Source organism: Coccinella septempunctata, chromosome 7, assembly GCF_907165205.1.
Source record: "Coccinella septempunctata chromosome 7, icCocSept1.1, whole genome shotgun sequence".
NCBI lineage: Eukaryota > Metazoa > Arthropoda > Insecta > Coleoptera > Coccinellidae > Coccinella > Coccinella septempunctata.
In genome coordinates, this window is record NC_058195.1 from 5,152,073 (window position 1) to 5,176,592 (window position 24,520).

Genomic DNA, 24,520 nt, shown 5'->3' on the forward strand with positions numbered 1-24,520 from the left:
CTAATTGAGAAGACAGATTACCGTGTTTACTGCGTTTGGCTGACTGAACTGTTTTTCGGGTAGTTTGTTTCCCAGCAATTAGTGGACATAAAAAAGGCAGCTAGTGTGATTTTCTACTCAGGATCTTTCCTAATGGAACCTGACGCAGAGCGACAGGTGGTGATGGATAAGATAGACAAGATCGAAAGTTCCGAAAGCTAAGTGAAATATCTCATCGGAAACAACCAGTTACAATTATTGCTTTATCCAGTATTCGACCCCCATATGCAATTTTAGCAGATATTGCCTGATGCAGGATGTAAATAAATATTCTGGCTTCTCTCACAAAAAATCCACTCAATTTTGCATGATGGCATCGTAAACTATGTCTAACGTAGTATAATATTTATCGTTGATGAAACCGTAAAACTCGAAGAGTAATGATTGTTGTAAATAATGCAATGGTATTTTGGATGAAATACTGAAATCGCTTGTTCGGATATTGGTTCCTCCAAATTAATGCTCCACGAATTTATTTTATGATCTCTATGTGGATGAGATTGAATCAATTTAAAATGAAGTTGACATTTCGTTAGCAGTTTCAATTTTCATCTGCAGGTTAAATAATTGACACTCATGCTGCTACCAGGATGCATATTCTGCCAAGACTAAGATTGTCTTTTGATTTATCCCTGTAGAGCAGGATGAAGGATGACTGAGCCATCATCACAATATCTTACAATTTTACAGGTCGAAATCAGAAAAATACAAATATTTCAGGAGTAGATTCTTGAGGGTCAATACACTTTTTTTTCCGAATCGGCTTGGTTTTAAAGATAAAGGCTGTTGAAAAACAATAGGAAAATAATATTTTTATTTCTATCTCACAAACGGTCCAATCAAATTATATTAATTTTGGTATATAGTTTTTCATTTATTTTGTGAATATTTTTCGAAAATAAAATATCACCCACGTCTTCCAGTTTTCTTATTATGACCATAAGGTACCATACAAATACCATAATTCGAGGAACCCAACTCTTGAAACCAAGTTGGACGCTATTTCATGAATATTTGCACGTCTTAAAAAATAAAATGACTCCTCACATTTTGTCGTATAATGCGCAGTTTTCGAGGAAATTGATGTTCAAAAATTGGATTCTTTGGCTGTATACAACTCTGTTTAAAAGATCCACAGATGTGTAGTGTCACAGGTTTAGCTAGTTATTCTGAAGGTTATTTTGTTTCCCCAGGGGGGCACAGGTCATTATGAAAACTTAAAATGGCTATATCTTTTTATCAGGGCCAAATCGAAAAAAATATTTCAAGAAAAAAGTATTTCTTTTGTCCTAGAGAATCTTCTGTTAAAATATTTGTGCGAGTCAATGACACTGTTTATTTATTTACACAGGGTATCTGTAAACAAATGCAAAGGACTTAGGGCGATGATTCCTCGATGAAAATAAGCAGGGGTAGTTCCTATAAATTTTTTCCCCTCCAAGATACAGCCTTTGGAAGGCAATGACTAGTCTACAGTCTTTAATTTTTTTTACGGGTTCTAAAAAACACTGAATCTTAAAACTATACATAATAGGAAGCACTAAGAAGATGTTCCTCACATAATTATTTTAGATCTCATAACTTCATTATTAGGGGTTGAAAATAACAACATGTATTTTAGCGGGAAGTAGTCATTCTATGGAACACTTATACGATGAAATGGAATGAACAGTGATTAGAACTGCATGTAAGTTTTTATTTATTCCGAGAAAAGTATCGACTGTATCGAAATTTTGCAGGAGCCTTTTTCTCTCCAGAATTGAATAGGAAACCATAAAATAATATTAAAATCTATCCCACCAAATCAATTTTTGAAGGAAAATCATAAGGGGTTGCTATTTTCAACCCACAATAATAAATTTATGAGATCTAAAAAAATTGTGTGAGTAACATCTACTTAGTGCTTCATATCATGTATAGTTTTATGACTCCGTCGTTTTTAAAACCCGTACAAAAAATTAAAAATTGTGAACTCGTCATCACCTTCCAGAGGCTGTATCTTGAAAGGGAGGTCGATTTCGAAAAAAATTTATGGGAACTACCCCTGCTTATTTTCATCGAGGAATCATCTCCCTAAGTTCTTCGCGTTATTTACAGAGACACCCTGTATATAAATAAATTTTTTTTATCTAGAATCCCCTCAGAGGTACAGGCTGTTGTACTCTGAGTTTTCTCATTCGTTTTCAAGGGAAAAATGCTATGTTTTTTGTTTATTGCCTCCCTGGTAGATTTCCGCCACAAACGACAATATTCGTACGATCTGTCCTTCGGAACTGAGTCTCCCTCAGATCGCTGCATTCAAATTCTCCCGGCAAATTCCCCATTACCATTCGACCCGAATTCCGCACCAGTCAGAAATTAAAGTTAGTATAGCTTTATGTGCCACAGGTAGTCCTGGGAGATTAAACTCCGGAACAAATAAAAAGAAGGTTGTGGTTTTTCCGGGGCGTCGTTTTAAGTGAGAGCCGAAAAACGCGTTTTGAATAATATATCGGGTACTTACCAGAGGTTAGTGCGCCCGTTAAGCCCAGGAAAAGAAGGATCCACATTGTTTCCCGTCTTCCAGCACGAGATCCAGGATGACAATCGAGCGGGAGGTTTTCAATCTGAAATTGAATATAGAATGAGCATATATAGCGAAAGGTTGAAAACGGAGGATGTGTTCATTCATGTGAATATTACGAGGAACGCTTCAATCTATTGCACATGTCTTGGGGGATTGGAAACGTTATTTGGGCTCTCCATTACGCTCTCACTATATCCCTCGTTTGGAATTTTTAGCGAGTCGGTGGATGAAATTGACCCTTTCGAATGAACTGATAATCATACAGGGTGTTTCATTGGTAAATTAACATACAGTTACCTGAGCTAGAGCTACCCTAGGCGAGTCCAAAAACCCATATATGATAGGTCTAATCAATTCAATACGCCATACAGGGTGCTTGATGTATTCACCTAAAAGTTCAATTTCTCATAACTTTTGGACCAACCAGTATAGTCGGTTGATATTTGGAATATATGATCCACTTGCACAGGTCGATAGATTCACATTTAAATTTCCAAAAAATTGCAGGTCCGTAATTGAAAAATATGAGACATTTTCCAAGCTGGGATTCAACACCCCGTTTATCAAAATTTTTGGATTTGATGGGGATATTTGAAAAGAGCAGAAAATTTCAATGAGATTCAGTAGATTTCATTGCTCGTCATTTTGCTCAAAGGAAACTCCAGGGAAAGCGAAGTGAGAAACGATTTCTTTGCTTATTTTGGTTACAAATCGTTCTGTTTTTGAAGTAAGATTTAAGTGGTTGGTTCGAAAGTTATGAGAATTTTAGGTGAATACATTAACACTCTGTATCTCGAATATGGAATTGATTAGACCTATCCAATATGGGTTTTTTGGACTAGCCTAGGGTAGCTCTAGTTGAGGTTACCGTATGTTCATTTACCAATGAAACACCCTGTATACAGGGTGAGACTTCAACTCGTACAAATATTTCAACACTAGATTCTTGAGTTTAAAAGAAACACTTTTCTCCTTTACCATTTTTTCCGATTCGGCTCTGTTTAAAAAATACAGTCTGTTGAAAAACCATAAAAAAATATCTCATAGACGGTTTTATCGAATGAAATGAATTCCAGAATGTAGTTCTTCACCCATTTGATGAATCTTTTTCGAACACAAGATATCACCCACGTCATTCAAAGAACTCAACTCTTGAAACTGACTTGGACGCTATCTAATGAATATTTGAACGTTTTGTAAAATATAAATATTCTTCATATTTTCTCCTATAATGCGCAGTTTTCGAATAACTCGCTGTTTTTGAAAATTTGGGTGCTCTGGCTAAACACATTCATTCATTGTTGTATCCCGTTACCAGGAATAGACCTACAAAAAGACAAGAAAAAAGAAACAGAAACGGACTTATAATTCCATAGGTCTAATTGCGACTGTGTGCCCTCCTGTGACTGAAGAGACCCAACCGTGACCTACAGATCCTTCCACACTCCGGTCATGAATGGTCAGCAACCAGATCTGGCCGCCGCTGTATTCTTCTTGAGTCTCCATTATAACTGTGCACCATATACCCCCACTGTGACCTGTCTAACGCTAGTTGTTCCCAGTTATGATTGGCATTAACTGATTTTAGGGATTTATGTAGTGTATCCTCAAAACGCTTATACTAGCCTCCTGGTTTCCGAGCTCCCTCTGTCAATTCGCCATACAGAACTATTTTGGGGAGTCTTGAGTCTTGCATCCTCAGAATCTGACCGCTCCATCTGAGGCGGGCCCTCGTTACTTGAGTCTCAATTGTTATACAACTCGCGCGCTGCCAGACTTTTGCATTCGAAACTTTGTGGAACCATCTGATATGCATTATGTGTCTTAGATGACGTTGTTGCGTTTGTTCAAGCTGTTTAATATGTCGCCTGTAGGGCGTCCAGCTTTCGCTTCCGTAAAGAAGCGTTGAGAGGATTACTGCTTTGTAAACAGCTGTCTTGGTCGTCAGATTGAGGTCGTGATTTTGAAACACTCTGGCCTCACTAAATACAATTATGTTTAAAAGATCCACTCATGTGATGAGTCACATATTTAGCTAGTCATTCTGAAGGTAATTTTGTTTATCCAGGGGTGGCACAGCGCATTATGAAAACTTAAAATTGCTATATATTTTTAACAGGGCTGAATCGGAAAAAATGGAATGGAAAAAAGTCTTTTCACTTGAATAATCTACTGCCAAAATATGTGTACGAGTCAAAGACTCATCCTGTATAGCTCAAAGATGAAAACTACTGGGAAGGAAATAGTTAGAGTTGAATTCTTTGAATTCAAGAGATCATGACGTATTCTATCGAGACAAAAGCCGATACAGCGGAAACCAAGAGGATTTTGAGGACAACAGAGATGACAGCGTTAAGAACAATTGCAGGAAAAACACTACTTGACAGAATACCCAATAGTCAGATAAGAGAACTCTGTAAAGTCCAGGATGTGGTGCGATGGGGAAGACAGTGAAGAAGGTGAGTGGAACCAGCATGTGAGCAGAATGGACCCTCAAAGATTAGCCCGAATAGCGAGGGATTTGAAGCCACTAGGCAAGAGACCACCAGGACGTCCCTTCAAGAGATGGCGAGACAGCTGGCAGTCTACATCGCAGTTACTTCTGCAGAACTGACCATTAGATTCTAAAGATCATCAAGAACAGGCCTAAGGCCTAACATAAGGAGAAGAAGAAGAAAAAGAATTCAAGAGATTGAATCGTCATGAGAAGATTAGTAAAATTTTGGACAATTCAATGGTGTGACCATCAGTCACTTTCCAGTTGAATCACCCTATGTATATACCGTACTTTTCATAGAATGCTTCCGCAAATTTGATTATCCACCCATATTTTCCGTCCAATTCTAACTTGAGCCTCAATCTGATCTCCTGAAACAGGGCGAAAACAATTTTCAACAATTTCCTGCACAAAAACTGGTATTCCCAATTCCATCAGTTTGTAGAAATCCCTGAGGCTATCTCCACATATATCCACTCAAATGGAGCAGCGGTTGGAAGGATTCCATCGTCGCTCGAGTGTCAACATTGAAAAATAGACTCATTTCTTTATATATCTCCCCACATAAAAAAATTCCCATCGCTTTCTTCCAGATGAAAATGTAGAAATGTAAATATCCTCTCGTTATTCACTGCTAAAGACATAACTCATTTGGGTTGAGACATGGAAAATAGAATTAAATGATATACGTCAGGCTTATTTTTCCCTTTACACTGGGAAGTGAAATGATGTGGTGGTATTCTCAGAAAGAATCCTCAATTCGTTGGCATCTTGAATTATGTTATTCAGTCCATTGAAGCTGAGACGATTCGATAAATTAACAGGGATACATAAAAGTGGTACACTAAAGTCTAAAGTCGATGTTTTTTTACAATAACTAGAGGTTTTATACTTTGCCCAACTGATAAATTCGACTGAAACCACACAGTTGGTTCATTAAGTGTGCTCACTTAATTGTAGATGTAAATTTTAAAAGGGGTTTCTTTCATTGAGACCTTCAAATCTTCTGTGTCCCCCATCAGAGCTCTTTTCACTCCTGTGTCGTCTACAGCTCACCATCTAGTCAAGATAATGTGGAAGGTCGAGCACGAGCAGGAGTAGGGTGGACCGACCTTTAGAGTTCGAATGAACTTCAGTATTTGGGTGGTCTTGGCTCGCTCCTGCAAGTTGCTCATCTGAAGACTATTTACTATTGGCGAACAATGGAGAAGCTTTCTGTCACTTGGTGATCTGGACTTCATCCTCCTCTCTTCAGACCATCAGAAAGAATTCAACTAGCAGATCATTTCACACATTCGAAATCTACAATATTTGATATTCACCTCTAGAACCCCCCTGGCAGCACAATGGATCCATTTTACCAAACAAATAACTAGACAACACAAGGATTCCCAATTTGATGCCTCCAAATCTTCGCTATAGGGCTTCTTGTTGTTCTGGAACTCGGTTGGAATTCCCCCACTATATCTAGATTTATCATAAACAATTGATGCGTGCTGAGATAAATAAGCAGGGCTCTCTGAATAATCAATTGGTGATTTTGGAATGAGCGTAAGAGGAGGGAGTGCCCATAGTAATTCAAGCCATTACAGGGATTATGGTGGAGCATTTCTGACGCACTTAATGCGTAATATAAATGGGTTAGTCTGGGGGATATCACAAATCTTGAGGATACGTTGCGTAAGGGGTTTGTTTTGAAATTTAAGATGTTGCAAGATTGGGCGCTATGGTCTTTAATTAACTCAGGGGAGCGTGAAGCTACCCAAGCAATTTCATGTTGAGTAGGAAAGGATCAACATCATTGATTTGAATTTCCTAATTGGTGGATGTAAAAGCAAACTGGTCTGAAATATAACTTTGTATGCCTTTGGTTCGTAAGTAATGAATACATTACAGGGGGATTCCAAAATTAATAAGCTACAGATCTTGTCTTACTAGACGTCGCCAGAGCATTCGACAGAGTATGGCATGAAGTATTAATATATAAGATGAGATGTGCTGGATATTCGATCAAAATATGCAAGTTGATCCGGAATTATCTCAAAAATAAAAGATTTTACGTGAAAGTGGAAGGAGAATGCTCCACAACAAGAGATATAGCGGCTGGAGTACCACAAGGGTCAGTACTTGGGCCACTTCTGTACAACATATACATTCACGATATTACGAAGAATCCAAGAACCATGCTTACGTTATATGCTGACGACATAGGCATAGCAACTCGACACCGCAACCCAGAAGTAATAGAACGAGTTCTACAAGAAACGATTGACGAAACAAATGACTGGTGAATAAAGTGAAAAATCAAGCTCAATGGACAAAAGAGCCAAGCAATATTACTACAGAAGAGAAGACTGCGACCCACAACGAATCTAGAAGTTGACGGCGAAGAAATCGACTGGAAAAATGAAGCCAAATATTTAGGAATAACGTTTGACAAAGGACTTACTTGGGAAAGTCATATCAAACAAGCAATCGACAAAACGAAAGCAGCGATGAATAGACTCTACCCTCTGATAGGAAGAAGAAGCCACATGTCGAAACAGAAAAAATTGAAGATAATCAAAGCTGTTGCTAGACCTCAACTGACTTATAGATCAGTTGCCTGGGGTTTCGCGGCAAAGAGCCATATCAAAAGAATTCAGGCCACTGAAAACAAGCTGCTAGATGTGCAATAGATGGTTTGTCAGGAATCGACTGATTTATAGGGACCTAAAATAGAAAACTATAACGGAATTCATGAACAGAAAAGCAGAGAAATTATTCGAAACAGCGAAAAACCATCCGTATCAAGAACTCAGGAGACTAGTGGACTACGACCCAGAGGAAGACAAAAAGATAATTTACCGAAGGAGACCAAGAGACCAATTAAAAAGAGATTAAAATAAGAACTGAAACTTATTGATTAATCCGATAAAGTGTTATCCAATAGAGGATAAACACATAAATCCCAGCACGATAGTGTGCGAGAAGAAAACCGACTAAGAGATGAACGGTTTATAGGCAAATGCCCGGAACCAATATTCAAGAAGCAGTCAAGGGTTTTTAGTGGGTCTCGAGCTCAGGAGAGTGAGAATCTCCATACTTGTTCCCCCTCAGGAGAGGGTGGTTCATCTGACTTGCAGATTTTTCCCCTGCTACACCAAAAAAAAAAAATCATAAGTAACTATCATATACCTAAAACTAACGAACAAAGAATCTGTCTCAAGTTTATAAAACATTCCAATCTTAGGGATTCAAGACTCATTAATATTCGAACTTCTCTCTCAAAAAGTCCCTATATTATGATATTTCAGACAAAGGAGTGTCTACAACATTTTAAGCCTGATTCTTGGAAAATCCTCCATGGGAATAGAAGGATGGCAAATCCCTATTCTCCAATTTCATTCGCATTTTCAATACCAAATTAGAACCAGCATAAAATCCAGAATGAAATATGGCCGATAAGAGAGAGGTTGACTTGTCACATGCACGACAAAATCCACCGTGGTTTTATAAACAATGAAATCACTCCTGTGTATTTATTGTTCTCCAAAGCTGCTTATGCTATCTCTTCTGCCAGTCAGAAAAGACGTTATTCAGAAACAGCTTTGCGTTCCCAGCGTATTGAATCTATCAGTGCAATAGAAACATTGAAAAATGAGAATTCTGTATGGTCTCGACGTGGAAGACTGTCTGCATATTGAATATTATCGTTTTTGGCGAATTCAATTCAGTCCTTTGTAACGCGTCGAAGAATTCAGCGTTCAGAAATGAACAGAAAATATGTCCTGCAATGCCCTGTCAAAAATAAATTTCTCACAGAATGTGAGAGAATTTTTTCGTGAAATTCATGTTTTCTATGATGTTCAAAAGGAGACAAAGCTTGGATAGGTCCATTTCTTTTCGAAATTGGCATTCTTTATTCGTTTTTTGAATGTCAGACTGACCTTCAGTAGATATTCCAATACAGTGAAGGGAAGTTTTCAAAATGAGCAGTTTAAAAGAACTCTAAGTGCTTTTTTATATTTATTGTGTCTTCTCAGATAAGGATTCTCTCAAAAAGAAGCCTTCCCATTTATTTTCCTTGTATTTCCTAGTATTTGTGTTGCTATTTCATATTTCGATAATGATTTGAATTTGTGGTGTGAATATTTGGGTGTGAAACTGGAGGATATTCTGAGCTATTATAGCATGGGCCGTTATGGCTTAGTGCCGACTATATTCATGAACTTTCCTCACAGTTACTGAACTCAAGAAGATATTAGACTCATGATCACCACCATATCCGCTGGTGCAACGCTGCTAACTGGGGTTCCATGGCGAGAAAAAGTTCCAAAGCTCTATAAGCGTCAATTAGATCGAATTAGGTCTCTTTCAACAAGCTCGAGTATAAGAAGGATAAACCTTTTATGATATTAGAAGTTTTTCCATTCAACTTTCGGCCGAATCTTCATGAATTCATTTGAACCTGATTGAGATTTAGGAGTGAGAAAATTTGTTGGACGGAATATTAAATAGTAGGGAGAAGATAGCTTTCCTCCTGACAAAGTTGAAATAAAAAGTTCCGGATTTCCATGGAAATAGTTCCGCATTTTCAGCACGTTCTTTGTTTAGGAGTCGACGTCGTTTATTGTCATTCTTTATAAGATGGAATGATGCCGGTGACTGCAAATTGGAGCAGATTCAGGGCCAATTATTGTCGAATTAACGAGTTGCAAAAAGGTTCTGTAAATAATAGAAACAAGAGGAAACTATTGGAGGTATAACGATACCTGGATGAATCTGTTTTCAACAGATTCAAGTATCAACTGAAAAAGAGGTATTTGACACTATTTGTATTGTCTTTTTTGTACAAGTTAATTATTCTACCTAGACTGAGAATTTAGAACCGTTTGTTCTTTACATTATTAAGTTTTCTGAGAATAAACGAGGATATATCGAAAAATTCTTAGCCTACCATAGAACCAAATGAAATTTCAATGTTAAAATATTTTATTATTCCACATATTCCCCGATTAATTGGATAAATTTATTACAGCAGACCTGCAACGTCTCGGTAACTTCAAAAAAAAATGTTTCTTCTTGCTCTGCAAACTAGACCTTCACAGCTTTTATTACCTCCTCGTTGGAAGAAAATTTACGACCTTTTAAACTTTTTTTCAGTTGAGGAAAGAGATGATAGTCGGATGGAGCCAAATCTGGTGAATGAGGGGGGTGTTTCAGTTATTCAAACTCTAAATCACGAATTTTGGCATGGCAACATGAGATTTGTGGACAGGGGCATTGTCCTTCAAAAACAAAATACTTCGGATAGCTTTCCACGTCTTTCCTCTTTAATTTTTTCCCGTAGAGTGGTCAGTAATGTCAAATAGTAATCTCCGGTTATTCTTCTACCCTTAACCAAAGAATCAATCATGATTACTCCATGGCAATCCCAAAAAACTGAAGCAAGAACTTTTCCAGCAGATTTTTGGACACGAAACTTCTTAGATTTGGGAGAACCAGAGTGTCGCCATTCCATCGATTGTTACTTTGTTTCTGGATCGTAGAAATGTACCCAAGTCTCATCCATGGTAAAAATTCTCTCTAAGAAGTCTACATCGTTTTTAAATCGAGCACAGATCGAAGGCGATGCTTCTACCCTTGCAAGCTTTTGGTCAACATTCAAACATTTGGGGATCCATTTTGCAGCAATTTTTTTCATGTCCAAATTGACGTGAACTCTATGATGAACGCGTTCGTATGAAATATTCAGTGCTTCAGATATCCGTTTCAGCCCAATTCGACGGTCTGATAAAATCGTGTCATGAACTGCATCGATATTTTCAGGGAGTGACACAGAAACTGGCCTTCACGATCGGTCATCATCTTCAATGGAAAATTAACCTCTTTTGAAGCTTGCAGTTCAATATTTCAGGGTCACATACGAAGGACATTGATCACCAAGGGCATTAAGCATATCTTCGTAAATATGCTTTTCACTTAACCCTTTTAAATACTGGTATTTGATGATGACTCGATATCAATTTTTTCATTTTCACAATTTCGGTGGACATCTTCTTTCTTTTAATTGATTGCGTAACTCTGATTTACTTTTTTGAACTCAAACTTCACACTAACACTTCTAATGAGTTATTGTTCGTTGCTATGGTAACGCAATATTTATTTCCTGTATGGAACTTGTCTAGGCTAACTAGATATCAATAAATTCTCGTATTAGTGGAAACCATTAAGAATATATTCTACTTTCTACCAATGAGAGCGAAACCATTTTTAGCATCTGCTCTTTTTCGTTGGAAAGTTCTCTGTTTAGTTGTCCTGACAATGGCAAATTGGCTAATTCAATTCAGATCAATTTTGTGAGTAGTGAAGTTGTTTTTTTCTGATGATTGCTCGAACTTTTTCCCAATCTTCATGGATAGGAACTTTTTATCATCTCCAGCGCCTGAGCCATCCCTGGCTTGAAGGACACCGAGCAACCCGGATGCGATAAAAACATAAATCTTCGAGGACGATGCGGTGGTGTGGGGAGAATTAATTCTCATGAAATTCATCAGGATGAAGTTTCGAAAAAAAAGGCAATAAGAGGACAATAAAACACGCGACCGAGCTAATGCGCATCAGTGACCGTTCATCGTTGGAGAGCACCAGGAGACGGTTTATTTCGAATTTTAGGCGAGCGTCTATTCAGGGATAAACCCGGGATGTGAATTTTATTGGACACAAATTGAATGAAACATCGACGGCCGAGTGTGCGGATGCTGTTGGATTCTTTTAGTGAAGGTTCCGAGATTTATGTGGGATCCACTGATAGACATGAATTTTATAAGGTACAAGAGAACCAGTAAGAGTCATCTCCTAAAGGGGAGAGTTATGTAGATGTGTTTGCTAGTTCGATTCAATGGATTGATTATTTATTAAGGTTAGTCATAAAACTTCTGCAATAAGAGCCCTAAAAAGAGTTAAAAATTCGTCAGGACCTTATGATCGCTCATTTAGAGTTTGTATCACATCGAGATCTACGATGATTTTTCTGGGACATAAGCCTTTCGAAAGATGTCCTTCCAAATATCCCGAAAAAAATCCATGTAAAACACAAGGAGAGCTTACAGAATGATATGAAATGACTGAACAAATATTTGACGTTCAAATGAAATCCATGGAAACCATTCAAAAACCTCTTGAACTGAACGGTGACACTTCGAAAGGCAAGAGCCATAAAAAACTACTTAAAAACGCTTTAAATTTTTTTTACCACACTCTCTGTATTTTCCAGACATTGCAGCTTCTGGTTATTGGTAGCTCCAGTTGACTTGGCTCCCAATTTTTATGCTTGGTAGTTCTATTACTGAAAGTAAGGTTTTAATTAGTTACCTTCTGAAGATATCTCGACTGAAGTTGCAACATGGCGAATGCGCTGGTGTAAATTTGTTTCAATATCTATTAGATCATTCGCCACATTGCAATCAGCCGGTTACAGGAACACCAATAATTATTCAATGGTCAATTAAAACGCGAGCTAGTCATGAACAAGCCTAGGAAAATCCCAGAGAAGTTGAAAACATCTACACACAACTGTAGACCGATTTTGCGATCATTGTCCCTCATAACTACAGTGTAGTGATGGATGTCTCAACTGGAGGAAGGGGCCTCAAGGGAAACTGGTGGACCGCTATGAGAAATATTTTCAAAATCTCATCACGATGCTCACAAAAACTGACCCAAACCTCACTTACAGACCCATTTATAACTCCCTGCAGTGAACGAATGTTGATACGCGTGTCGAAAGCTTACGGATACACCTAAATGGATGAAATTCTCAGATTTATAACTAGAAGTGTTGCTCTTTCAGAATATGTATCATATTTCCATCTACGGTTACTTTTATTGGGAGATAAAAGACTCGAAAGCTAACCTTCGAAAACACCTGAAAAACATGGGGTCAGTTAAAAATTCGTCAAAACCGAACGGTTGCACCTAGATGGATGAAATTTTCAAATTTATTACTAATAGAGTTGCTCTTTCAGAATATGTATCACATTCAGATCTACAATAATTTTCTTAGAAGAAAAACTACTCGCAAGTTGACCCCTAAAGTTGACTTCCCAAAAAGATGGGTTCAGTTAAAAATTCGTCAAGACCCAACTGTTGCACCTAGATGGATATAATTTTCAAATTTATTACTAGAAGAGTTGTTCTTTCAGACTATGTATCACATTTTCATCTACGTTTACTTTTTTTGAGAGATAAACGACTCGAAATCTGCCCTTCGAAAAATCCTGAAAAAGCTGGGATCAGTTAAAAATTCAAGTCAAGACCGAACGGTTGCACCTAGATGGATGAAATTCTCAGATTTATTACTATAAGAGTTGCTCTTTCAGACTATGTATCACATTCAGATCCATGATGATTTTTCTTGGAAAAACTTGTGTGGAAAGTTGTCCAACGAAAACTCCTCAAAAAGATGGAGTCAGTTAAAAATTCGCCAAACAAGACCATCTATGATTAGAAGGAGCCAGACATATTTGGCCTGAAATCTTGCATTTCAACCCCTCGTCGAAATTTTGCCATGGTTCTTCGAATAATAAACCTTTCGTTACCTATTGTTACTAGGGACAAAATATTCGTGAAACGTTCCTTTTGGGTACAGGGAAAAACATCACATTCATTAGTGAATTCCACGACTCTTGTTCCACCAACATTCGTGATAATTTCCATAACAAGCCAGTCCACCCGTCCCTACCGACCTTTTTCTATACCCTCCCCCGTCCCTGGCGAAAATTCATTCTAATATAACCGTGTAACTCTTAAACCCCTTGCTGGTGTCGGCTCAGCAGCTCGCAGAGGCGACATCGTTCATTTCGGGCACTATCACGTTTCATTTCATATGATTGCGATGCTCGGGGTCGATGATAAATTGAAGAGATGTGTTCTGCACGTCGTAATTGTTTCGGGGGATACGTACTGCGTCAGGTACGGCGGAAATGAGGGCTTTTTAGGGCTTCTGAGGGCGTAGTTGATGTCGCTGGAATGTAGTCGCGATAAATTGGGACTAAACGCGCGAACAGGCGTTTATCTAGGGGTGGCCAATCTCGGGGACACGTCTATCGACGCAGGATTGCAATGATTGGCTGTTTCAATTCGTGAATTTTATAAAATGGGTCAATTCTGCTTGAACATAACTTTCAGGCTACTAGAGAAGCTAATTATGCAGAAAATCAATACAAATGACGAGGAATCAACTATGAAAGTTGTAAAAAATACCGAAGAGACCAAAAAATTAATGAGTGGATGAAAGAATATTAACAGATGAAAAGTTTGTCTCACAGAGATGGCCTATTAGACGTTTATGGAAGGCCTTAGACTCAATATCGTCAGAACCAAAATCCTGGTAAGTCCGCCAGTAAGCCTTCAAACAGATATGAACCTGGATGATTAAACTCTAGAACAGGTCGAGCAGTTCAAATACTTGGGTAGCTCCATAAATACTAGGGCTAACCTAGACACGGAAATACACAACCGCATCAATTCGGCATCACGGGCATTCTGGAAGCTAAAGGTCAGAGTGTTTCAACATCACGACCTCAATCTGAAGACCAAGACAGATGTTTACAAAGCAGTCGTCCTCCCAAAGCTTCTTTACGGAAGCGAAAGTTGGACGCCCTACAGGCGACATATTAAACATCTTGAACAAACGCAACAACGTCATCTAAGACAAATAATGCACATCAGATGGTTCCACAAAGTTTCGAATGCGGAAGTCTTGCAACGCGCGAATTGTACAACAATTGAGGCTCAAGTAACAAGGACCCGACTCAGATGGAGCGGCCAAATTCTGAGGATACAAGACACAAGACTCCGCAAAATAGCTCTGTATGGCGAATTTATAGAGGGAGGCCGGAAACCAGGAGGCCAGTATAAGGATATACTACATCAATGTCTAAAATCAGTTAATGCCAATCATAACTGGGAACAACTAGCGTTAGACAGATCACAGTGGAGTTCTATGGTGCACAGTTATAATGGAGACTCGAGAAAATACAGCGGCGACCAGATCTGGTTGGTGACTATCCATACCCGGAGTGTGGAAGGATCTGTAGGTCACGGTTGGGTCTTTTGAGTCACAGGAGGGCATACAGTCTCAATTTGCCCTAAGGAGTTATAAGTCTGTTTTCTTTATGTCTTTTTGTAGATTTATTCCCGATAACGGGATACAGCAATTAATGAATGAATGAATGAATGAATGTATGGAAAACATCCCACTCTACTTCTTTATTCCAAATGACACACCCAGTATACCTTTGCATCGATGAATAGCTTATTTGACGGCCATTCCTACAGTGTGCTAAACCTTGGGAAAAAACTCGATGGTTTTATATTTCTGCAGGGCAGATTTTTCGAATATTTTCTCACTATTTTCAATTCTGCGATTCTTTAGCATTAAAACACTGTTTGCTGTTTGAAATGTATAGTTTCATCAAGCCGAAACAATATGTATTCTTCAAAATCCACTACAAGTTGACCTGAAAAATTACCAGACCAGATAATAAATTAGTGAATTGTTTTTTACTTATTTTTTTAAAGCAGATTCACCAGGTACATTTTACCAACATCTTCAGATAACGAATCACCTAGTTCATATTTCAGCCTCCGTCGCAAACACCCTGTACCTTCCGAACACCGTATTCCTCGATGCTACCCTATAAAATCCAAAAACGCTTAAATAAAACCCTTCCGTGTATCTCATACCAATCCCCTCTGAAACAACTCAGAGTGTCAGGAAAAGTAAAAAGCCATATCCATTTTTCAGCCCATCATTCGGATAACAGAATTAAATCGTACCCATTTTACGTGTCACGCATATACAAGCACAGAGGAAGGACCAAAACCTCATAAAAGAGAATTTATTTCTTTGATATGGATAATTTCACGAAACCGGAATGCACATCATCAAAGAAAACTTGCCGGGACGCAAATGGTTCCGACTACCATATTGGTCCTTCGCAACGGATTTGAGTCCATTCCTGAATGCATAACGATTTAACAGAGCATTAGTTTTTGGGACTGGAGAGTTAGGGCTGTTCTGGAGAGAATATTGAGGATGACGGACGCGTTCTTTGAGATTCGAGCAAGGTAAATGTATCGTGAAAAATTGCGGGATATAACTTATTGTTGTTGACGATATGGAATGGGTTCTTCTATTTCTCCTTCGTTTTTCTGTGCGGTGCCAAATCCTGGTTGATGGAAGACAGTATGGTCTACAATAAAACGTCAGAAATATTGTCACTTCAATAATATACATTCATGTAAATTGATAGTGTATGGATCCAAATCAAAAAAACAAAAATCATCAAGAATCACTTCGAAATTCCAATATGAGCAATTTCCTTTTTCTCTCATACTACGAATGGGTCACGTGTCAATCCATTTCGCGAATTTCCTCCTTAAAAAAACTTCATTCCGAAAATCCTCCCGATTCTCGGAGGAGATTTCATCTTCCCGAACTTCCTCTCAGACGTTTTCTCGAGGCAACTCTTACCATCCTAATGAGTGCCTCAGGGGTGGTAGAGCTCATGCAGTATGATACGTCACATTTGTTACTGAGCAATCTGAGGATTAGGAGAGAAACTGTGAATTGTGGATGTCAGTCACGTATGTAAGTTTCACGGAAGGAACATTCACTTGCCGTGGATCTAGTTGGCGGAATCAGTCCTCGTTATATTGGGCTAATTGAGACGATCATTTGCGAGTTAGAAGGAATTAGGAGATTAGAACAGGAATGAGGAGTTTGACGATGATAATGTAACTGGGTAATAGTATAATGTATGGATGGACACAAACAATATTTTGGATAACTGGGAATTGATGAAAACTACCAGATTTGGTGCATAACTTTAATGTACTGTAATCACTGAATCACTGTAGCATCCAAGCAGGTTAGACATAAATACAGTGAGTACAGAAGAGAAATATAAGAAGGGGAAGTCTGTTTCTACGCATTCTCAATTATTTTGGCCTTGTAAAGTTTTTTCAAAATAAATGCTAGCCGAACAAAAATCACCTGCAGCAAGTCCAGTGAAAGTCTGGACTTCTACAAGTTGTAAAAATACCCTAGACATATATAGTTCAAAGATCAGTGGTCAAAAAGATGGAACACTTCAAATAGGAATAATATCCCCCTAAGATGGAACCAGATCTGGCCGCTGCTGTATTCTTCTCGAGTCTCCATTATAGTTGTGGACCAAAGACCTCCACTGCGATCTGTCTAACGCTTGTTGTTGCCAGTTATGATTGGCATTGACTGATTTTAGGGATTGATGCAGTGTATCCTTAAGCCGCTTATACTGGCTTCCTGGTTTCCGAGCTCCCTCTGTGAATTAGCCGTACAGAGCTATTTTGCGGAGTCTTTGTGTCTTGCATCGTCAGAATGTGGCCGCTCTATCTGAGTCGGGCCCTCGTTACTTGAGTCTCAATTGTTGCACAACTCGCGCGTTGCAAGACTTCTGCATTCGAAACTTCGTGGAACCATCTGATGTGCATTATTTGTCTTAGATGACGTTGTTGCGTTTGTTCAAGCTGTTTAATGTGTCGTCTGTAGGGAGTCCAGATTTCGCTTGCGTAAAGAAGCGTTGGTAGGACCACTGCTTTGTAAACAGCTCAGGTCTTCAGATTGTGGTCGTGATCTTGAAACACTCTGTCCTTTAGCTTCCAGAATGCCCGGGATGCTGAACTGATACGATTGTGTATTTTTGAGTCGAGGTTAGCCCTAGTATTCATGAAGCTTCACAAGGATAAACTACTAGGATACAAGCCAACGGAGCTTGGATTCGAATACCTAAGGATATGTTGATAATATAGTGACTTATGGTAATAGATAAATTCAAGAGAACCCCTTGTGCTTCATTATAGAAGAAGCGCCTTATAATTACCAAATAGTGATGCTTCTTAGACTTACCATCAGCCTAACCAATTCTCCAGTAATTTCTTCCACAAGGAAAAGGAAGCTTTCAGCCATTAAATCTATCTCACTTAGTGGAGATATCATGAATGGTTGAAAGTCTGTAAGCCCAAAATACTGCGATCGATTCTTATCATGATTGTGAGACCAATGATAACTTATGGAACAGTAATCTGGTTTGCTAGAGCAGATCAGATCTATGTGTGCATCACTGGAGCTATAATAAGGTGATATTGATAAGGTAGCCCTATTTAATTGAATGGAAAAAATATAATAGTGTAGGTAGCTAATTCCATACTGAATGAAACAGTTCCCACTTGAATATCTAATGAATTATATACACGGTTCAACAACATCATTGTTGGTATTTCATGTTATGAATATTTTGGACAAACATGTAGAACGGATGAATAAAAATACGAAGGGTTGTGCTCAACCTGTGGACCCACGATCTCATTAGGCTTTGTTCAAATATCAGTCCGACAATTTGTCGAGTATGTACAAAATTGGGACTATATATAGAGAACGAGTTGATAAAAGGGAGTGAAAATACGGGAATAAACACTAACAACGCGGATTTCATTGTAATTGGAACAATATAATCAGCTGTTGTAGTATCAATGTATATGATGCTAGGTACAGAATGAAAATTTTCGATATGAATATTGGGGGTATCATATCCACGCTTCAACAGCGTTGGTATGCTGGTGAACCTAATGGAATTAATATACCATGGACGCGTTACTACAGATTTTCAACATTTTTTTACCAGTGCTATGATACGAGGATTTTTTGTTGTGTTAATACATCAATTCGACTAGAATGAATAGTTAGATTATTTAGGTTTCATCGAAGTGTAATCATGCACTGATTCCACTGGATCGTGGTTCTTGTCATCAAGACAAGAATTCTTGTCTTGATGACAAACTTCATGTTTTGTCTATCGCCACTGCTGACGGACCCAGTTCTGTCAATTAAACTTGACTTTTTCATCTTCTACGTCATCCTCTTTACAATCGGTTTGAACTGAATCGCAACTTTTTTTTATACCTACTCGTGATCATTATTAAGTGGAAGACTGATTTTACAATGAGTGGCATTGACTCTTCAGTACACAGAACGTCTGCCGAGCCATTTGGCTCTGATTCAAGGAAGCAATAAACAAAAAACTTTAATCTATCATTTATTTTCTTCAATTATTTCTGATAGTAATGGTAGTATCCTGAAATATGTTTAAGCCGATGAAAAGAGCAACTCTAAACTGATGAAAGTTAATCCTCAAAAATTCAATCAATTCCATTTCGACTGTTAATTGACTGATTAAAACTCCACTTCACCAAACACGTTCCAGGTTGATGTTGATTCCTGTTCCAGGTATTGGTGTTGATTCCTGTTCCAGGCTTTCAACAATCCTCCACAGCGGAAAAAAAAAGCGTGAGTGGATTTTCAGGTTTTTCCATTTGACTCCGCTATGAAGCGACTAGTTAATCTTTCATACGAACCGGCGGAACCGTGTTCGTTTTCACGAATTTTCCGGCGAAATGGCAATTTTCATCCGGGGAGTCGTCGGCTGCATCACATCAACGGCCTTGCATCCGAACAATTTCCAAAAGCCGTCCATCACTCCTGTGCGGTTTTTTCATTAAAGCCATTCGGCGCTGTAGTATGAGCCCGGCCACAAATTATCGACAATCCCACTCCTGACACCCAAAGCCTAACGTTATTTATAAGTCTGTGAAATGGAAATTTTCAAGCAGAATGCGTAATGGAATTCGAATAGTCTGTGTCGGTGTTAGACGGTAATTCATGTTAAATTTAAGTGTGATTCCGGTTCGGCTGAATGGATACGAGACAAAATGGCGGTTGAGGGTTTCGGAAATGTATAGGGTGCTTTATAAATAAGAAAATTCAGATCATCAAGGGCTCTCAGGATTGTAGATTCAAGGGGGTTCATTCCACTGCAACCTTAAGGTCTATTGTGAGTATTGTAGGGCATAGAAAAGACATTTCATATTTTAGGAAGCTGAAATTTCGAAAACAGGTCTCTGATATACTAAGGATGAATTTTTGTACAAAAAACTTGGTTTGACATATACAGTGAGTTCCAATATCCTTCGTCTAGTCACTTGACACTCACTTTCCTAGAAATTTCACAATATTTTCGAAACCTTGAGGTTTTCGTATCATACATATACATCATTAGTAACGTACTTCGCTTTTCCCTTAAAATAACAGATGAAAAGTAGGTGTTCCATTTGTTTTTGCCGTTTTTGTTCAGACTGACAAGACGAAGAATTTTGAGACACCGTGTATATCACGAACCAAGTTTTTTCTCCATGAAACTAATCCTCAGGATCTCAGCGACCTACTCCCTTGAATATGACATGTCTCTTTCATGCCCAATTTATTCGAACCATGTTCTTGGCAATTTTTCGCGGAAAAATATCTTCAAAAGTATCAGCAATAGGGATTATTAATATTTGAATCGGGGTTGTTGTGGCTCGGTTAGCCTTCCGGGAACTGCGACCATGTAGATATTTTGTTCTCTACCATACTCATTCATAGGATTCCAAGGAGGTCCTCAATGGTGTTGATAAAAGCGACCACTTTATGGTATTTCGTCACTCCCTTGACAGCAGAGATCCCTGGCAGTGTTATTCCAGAAACCTCAGCGTGGCCTGGCTGTCCGTGGTGATATTTGCGCCCTCTGAGGTTCATTTCAAGACACTCCTGGGCGCATACGTTAACAGTCATTGTCTAGGACTGTAAAATAGAGGGTTCACTTCCCAGGTCTTTATAGATCCTCAGTTTAGGTTCATATACGCCAATGCCGGTGCCCTTCTCTGATTTGGATCCATCAGTGAACCATGAACCTTTTTGTCCAAACGATTTACGAAACTTATTGCACTAGGACGGTCAGCCATAACAGACGATGGTTTCGCCAAGAGGTTTGAGTCCAGTTGATTTAATATTCTCATATGTCCAACCCAGTTTCTGGGTAGAAGACAAGAAAAGAGATAGGAAAGTACTAGAGAAAAATACTCAGATGTAAAGAGAAGCAAAACAAGGTTAAAATAAATAGGATTTGAAATAACGAAGTTTGTAGCATTTTTTCGTAGACCCAAATTTTCAGAACAATCCTATGATACGTTCTCACACTGTATTTCTCGTTAGTGAATCGAACTAGATCCCTCCAGATCCCCTTGTTCGAAAGACGAGAAAACCCCATAAGGAATAAAGCTCATCGCTATTCAGATTTCGGCCAGGATCAGGAGTTATTCGAACAGTCAACATCGGAAAAATTGTTATGGAGGTTGGAACTACTGGAAGCTCCCGATCCCCTCCCTCCTTGGGGTCCCATAAATCCCGGTTTCAGAAGAAAGGCGACGGTTATTAGAAATTCAGACGCTAATGTTTTTCCAGGAGCCGTCCTAGGCGGCCTAGCCGTGGGAGCCAACAATTCGAAAATCCCGCATCGACTCTGGGACAGTATAAATCTGGAATTTGCACATTCGATTCCTGGTTTTGGGCAGTTTTTGGCCGGCCGGGCGTCACATCCAGCTGAAGAGCGGGTAATGAGGATGATAAACTGTGGGTTAACATGCGGGTCACTGGGACTTTATGTCCTGGACAGGCTGAAATATGGGTTGTTGACGAGGAAAAACTGACGAAGTCGGGGTGGTGTTGTTTATGGAATGGATAGTTGCAAGAGGTCGCTGACGATATATTTTCGATTTGTGGCGAACGTCGAATTTGTCGTATTTCTAACGAATTCTTCGACTGCTTCGACAGTTCGAAATTGATATCATGCCATCTATGTATACTTCATTCACTTTTGTAGGAGCACTCGGTTGGCCATGGAAATTTGACACATTCGACACTATATATATACAGAGTATACAGATGTTGCTGTATTATTAGTATAATAGCCATTTGCACCGTAACAATCTAGGCACACTAAGACTAACTTATACAGGCCACTCGTGCATTAACAGACAGAAAACTATTCCTCATACAGGGTAAAACTTTGACTAGTACATTTTTTTTGTGTAGCAGGGGGAAAATCTGCGAGACAGACGAACACACCCTCTCCTGAGGGGAAACAAGTGTGGGGATTCCCACTGTCCTGAGCCTGAGACCCACTAAAAACCCTAAAATGCTTCTTCATAGGTTCCGGGCATTTTGCCTATTAACCAGTTGACTCTTATGGTTTCTGGACTCTCACACGATCATAGTCCTGTTGATAGTTGTATGCTCCCTATGTCTTTTATAGGTTAAGCTCTTCTTTGGTTACTTTTTTCCAGGCTCGTTTAAAACTACCATTTCTGCAGTTCTCCATCTCTTTGGATAGTATTCGGTCCTCATCACTCCGTTTGTAATATTCATCAAGGCTGCTATTCCTTTTCTAGGCAATTTCTTCAACATATAATTCGTTATCCTAGTACTAGTACAAATATTGTAACAGTAGATTTTATACCAGTAGGTTCGGGTGACTCTGGACAGTCTTGTAACTTGGGACAATTACCCCACTTGCAGATTTCTTTGCTGCTTACCATTTATGAGTGAACGGACAAAGTTATGAGATTGTGTAGCGTCTTTTCGGTTAGTTTAACAATTAATTCTTGTTGAGTGTGCCGTGACCAGAGCGTTTGAATTGACAGGAAAAATTAACGAATTCAGGAGAGTAAAAGCGCGTTTTTTATGGCCCTTATGCTTTTTAGTGTCCTGTACATGTATTTCACTTTGTGCATGTGTAATTTTTTTCTGGATACGTGGGATATTGGGATATTAGATATGTCATGATACAAGGTTGTTTACAAATCAAACGGCAACACGGATCTCCTTCATTTATTTTGTTGTTTCATAGGGTGACTTGGGACAATGCCGAATAGATACAGGGGCGCATTGGCAGCAGGATATATGCCGATTTTTCGCAGGATATTATTATTTACGTTATTTCCACAAAGAAATCACCAAAGAATGAAAGAAATCAAAGTTCCCTTGATTTGTTCAGTTTTTTTACATTTTAGTTGCAATATGTTTACTTTCGCTGTAATAGGGGTTTATCATTTAATTTCCTTACCGAATTTCAACTATATAATCCCAAATTCTAATTTTTCAAAACTATACACCGTACCAAGTCACCTATTCCATTTGAGAATTGAGAAATCAATAGATTTTAACTTGTGTCCCAAGCCTCCCAAATCGGTGGGTGACTTGGGACAAGTATATTTAATTTATTTCAAAATTTATATCCGAATTCTGAAGCATGATATATATCCTAACCAATAGTCTGAGTCATAAAGCATTTTCGAACATCTTCTTCAGATAAAATAGGTTATCGTTTTGAAAATAGGTTCCAATCGGACATAATGGTATAAAAAAAGTGCTCAGACTCAACCTGTTGGTGTTGTATAGAACTATGAACCGTATATTTCAGGACAAAATATAAATAATCGTCCACAGGCAAAATCCATTGATAAAAAAGACCATTCCACTACACTTAATCACACCTAACCTAACCTAACCTAACCTAACCTAACCTAACCAATAGTCTGAGTCATTAAGCATTTTCGAACCTCTTCTTCAGATAAAATAGGTTACCGTTTTGAAAATAGGTTCCAATCGGACATAATGGTATAAAAAAAGAGCTCAGACTCAGCCTGTATGCATTCACTTGGTGTTGTATAGAACTATGAACCTAATATTTCAGGACAAAATATAAATAATCGTCCACAGGCAAAGGGCAAAGGGGAGTAATGCAATAGAAATTCTTCATAATGTGCATTCACAAAACCTGCTAGGACCAACTATCGTGAATATAGTTTCACCGACACATACCTTCATTTGTTTTGTTGGCTCATACAATTTGAGATTGTTTCCAGTTCCGAAGGTAGTTTGTTTGGCCCTAACATAACAATGGATAATATTTGAATAAACATTCAGCTGACTGGTTTCACGACATACTTGTTCGAATACGTACGTAATGCAGAAACGCTGTAAAGCCTTCAACCTAAATGAAGCTTCAAAAGGTATAGAAACACTGGCTCCCTGATTAATTGTGCCACGTTTTTTTGTGACGACTGAAAAATGCGACTGACAAACAATTCAAACGAAATGATATGATCATTTCTGGGTAATGTATTAAACCAAACTAGTCTTCGGGAAAATATGTTTCTTCTTAATATGGGAAAAAAGTGTTTCTTTTGACCTCAATAATCTACTGTTAAAATACTTGTACAAGTCCAAGACTCACCCTGATATACAAGTTAACAATTCGCTTCCTTCTCAACATAGCTCTGACTAGGTATATTCGTTTTATTAGTCCCAAATTGAGTATATAATAGTATATATCAACTCGCTTCCCCGTCGTATAAGATAATGACAACATCCCCTTGTAGATTTGGACGCATCATCATACGACATAAATTCCTTGAATTTAATTAAGGCACATGAATGCCCGATATAAACTAGGAAG

General features: G+C 38.5%; 1 protein-coding gene across 2 annotated transcripts in view; it reads right to left on the bottom strand.

Moving 5' to 3' along the window:
- Positions 1-24,520, bottom strand: part of LOC123316343 (Ig-like and fibronectin type-III domain-containing protein 1) — a 180,332-nt gene that overhangs the window by 77,342 nt on the left and 78,470 nt on the right. For both annotated transcript variants that reach the window (XM_044902373.1, XM_044902372.1), the window contains one exon: positions 2,543-2,645. In XM_044902373.1, coding sequence (XP_044758308.1) covers positions 2,543-2,588 — 46 coding nt within the window. In that variant the 5' untranslated portion in view covers positions 2,589-2,645. The remainder of the gene's footprint in view (positions 1-2,542; positions 2,646-24,520) is intronic.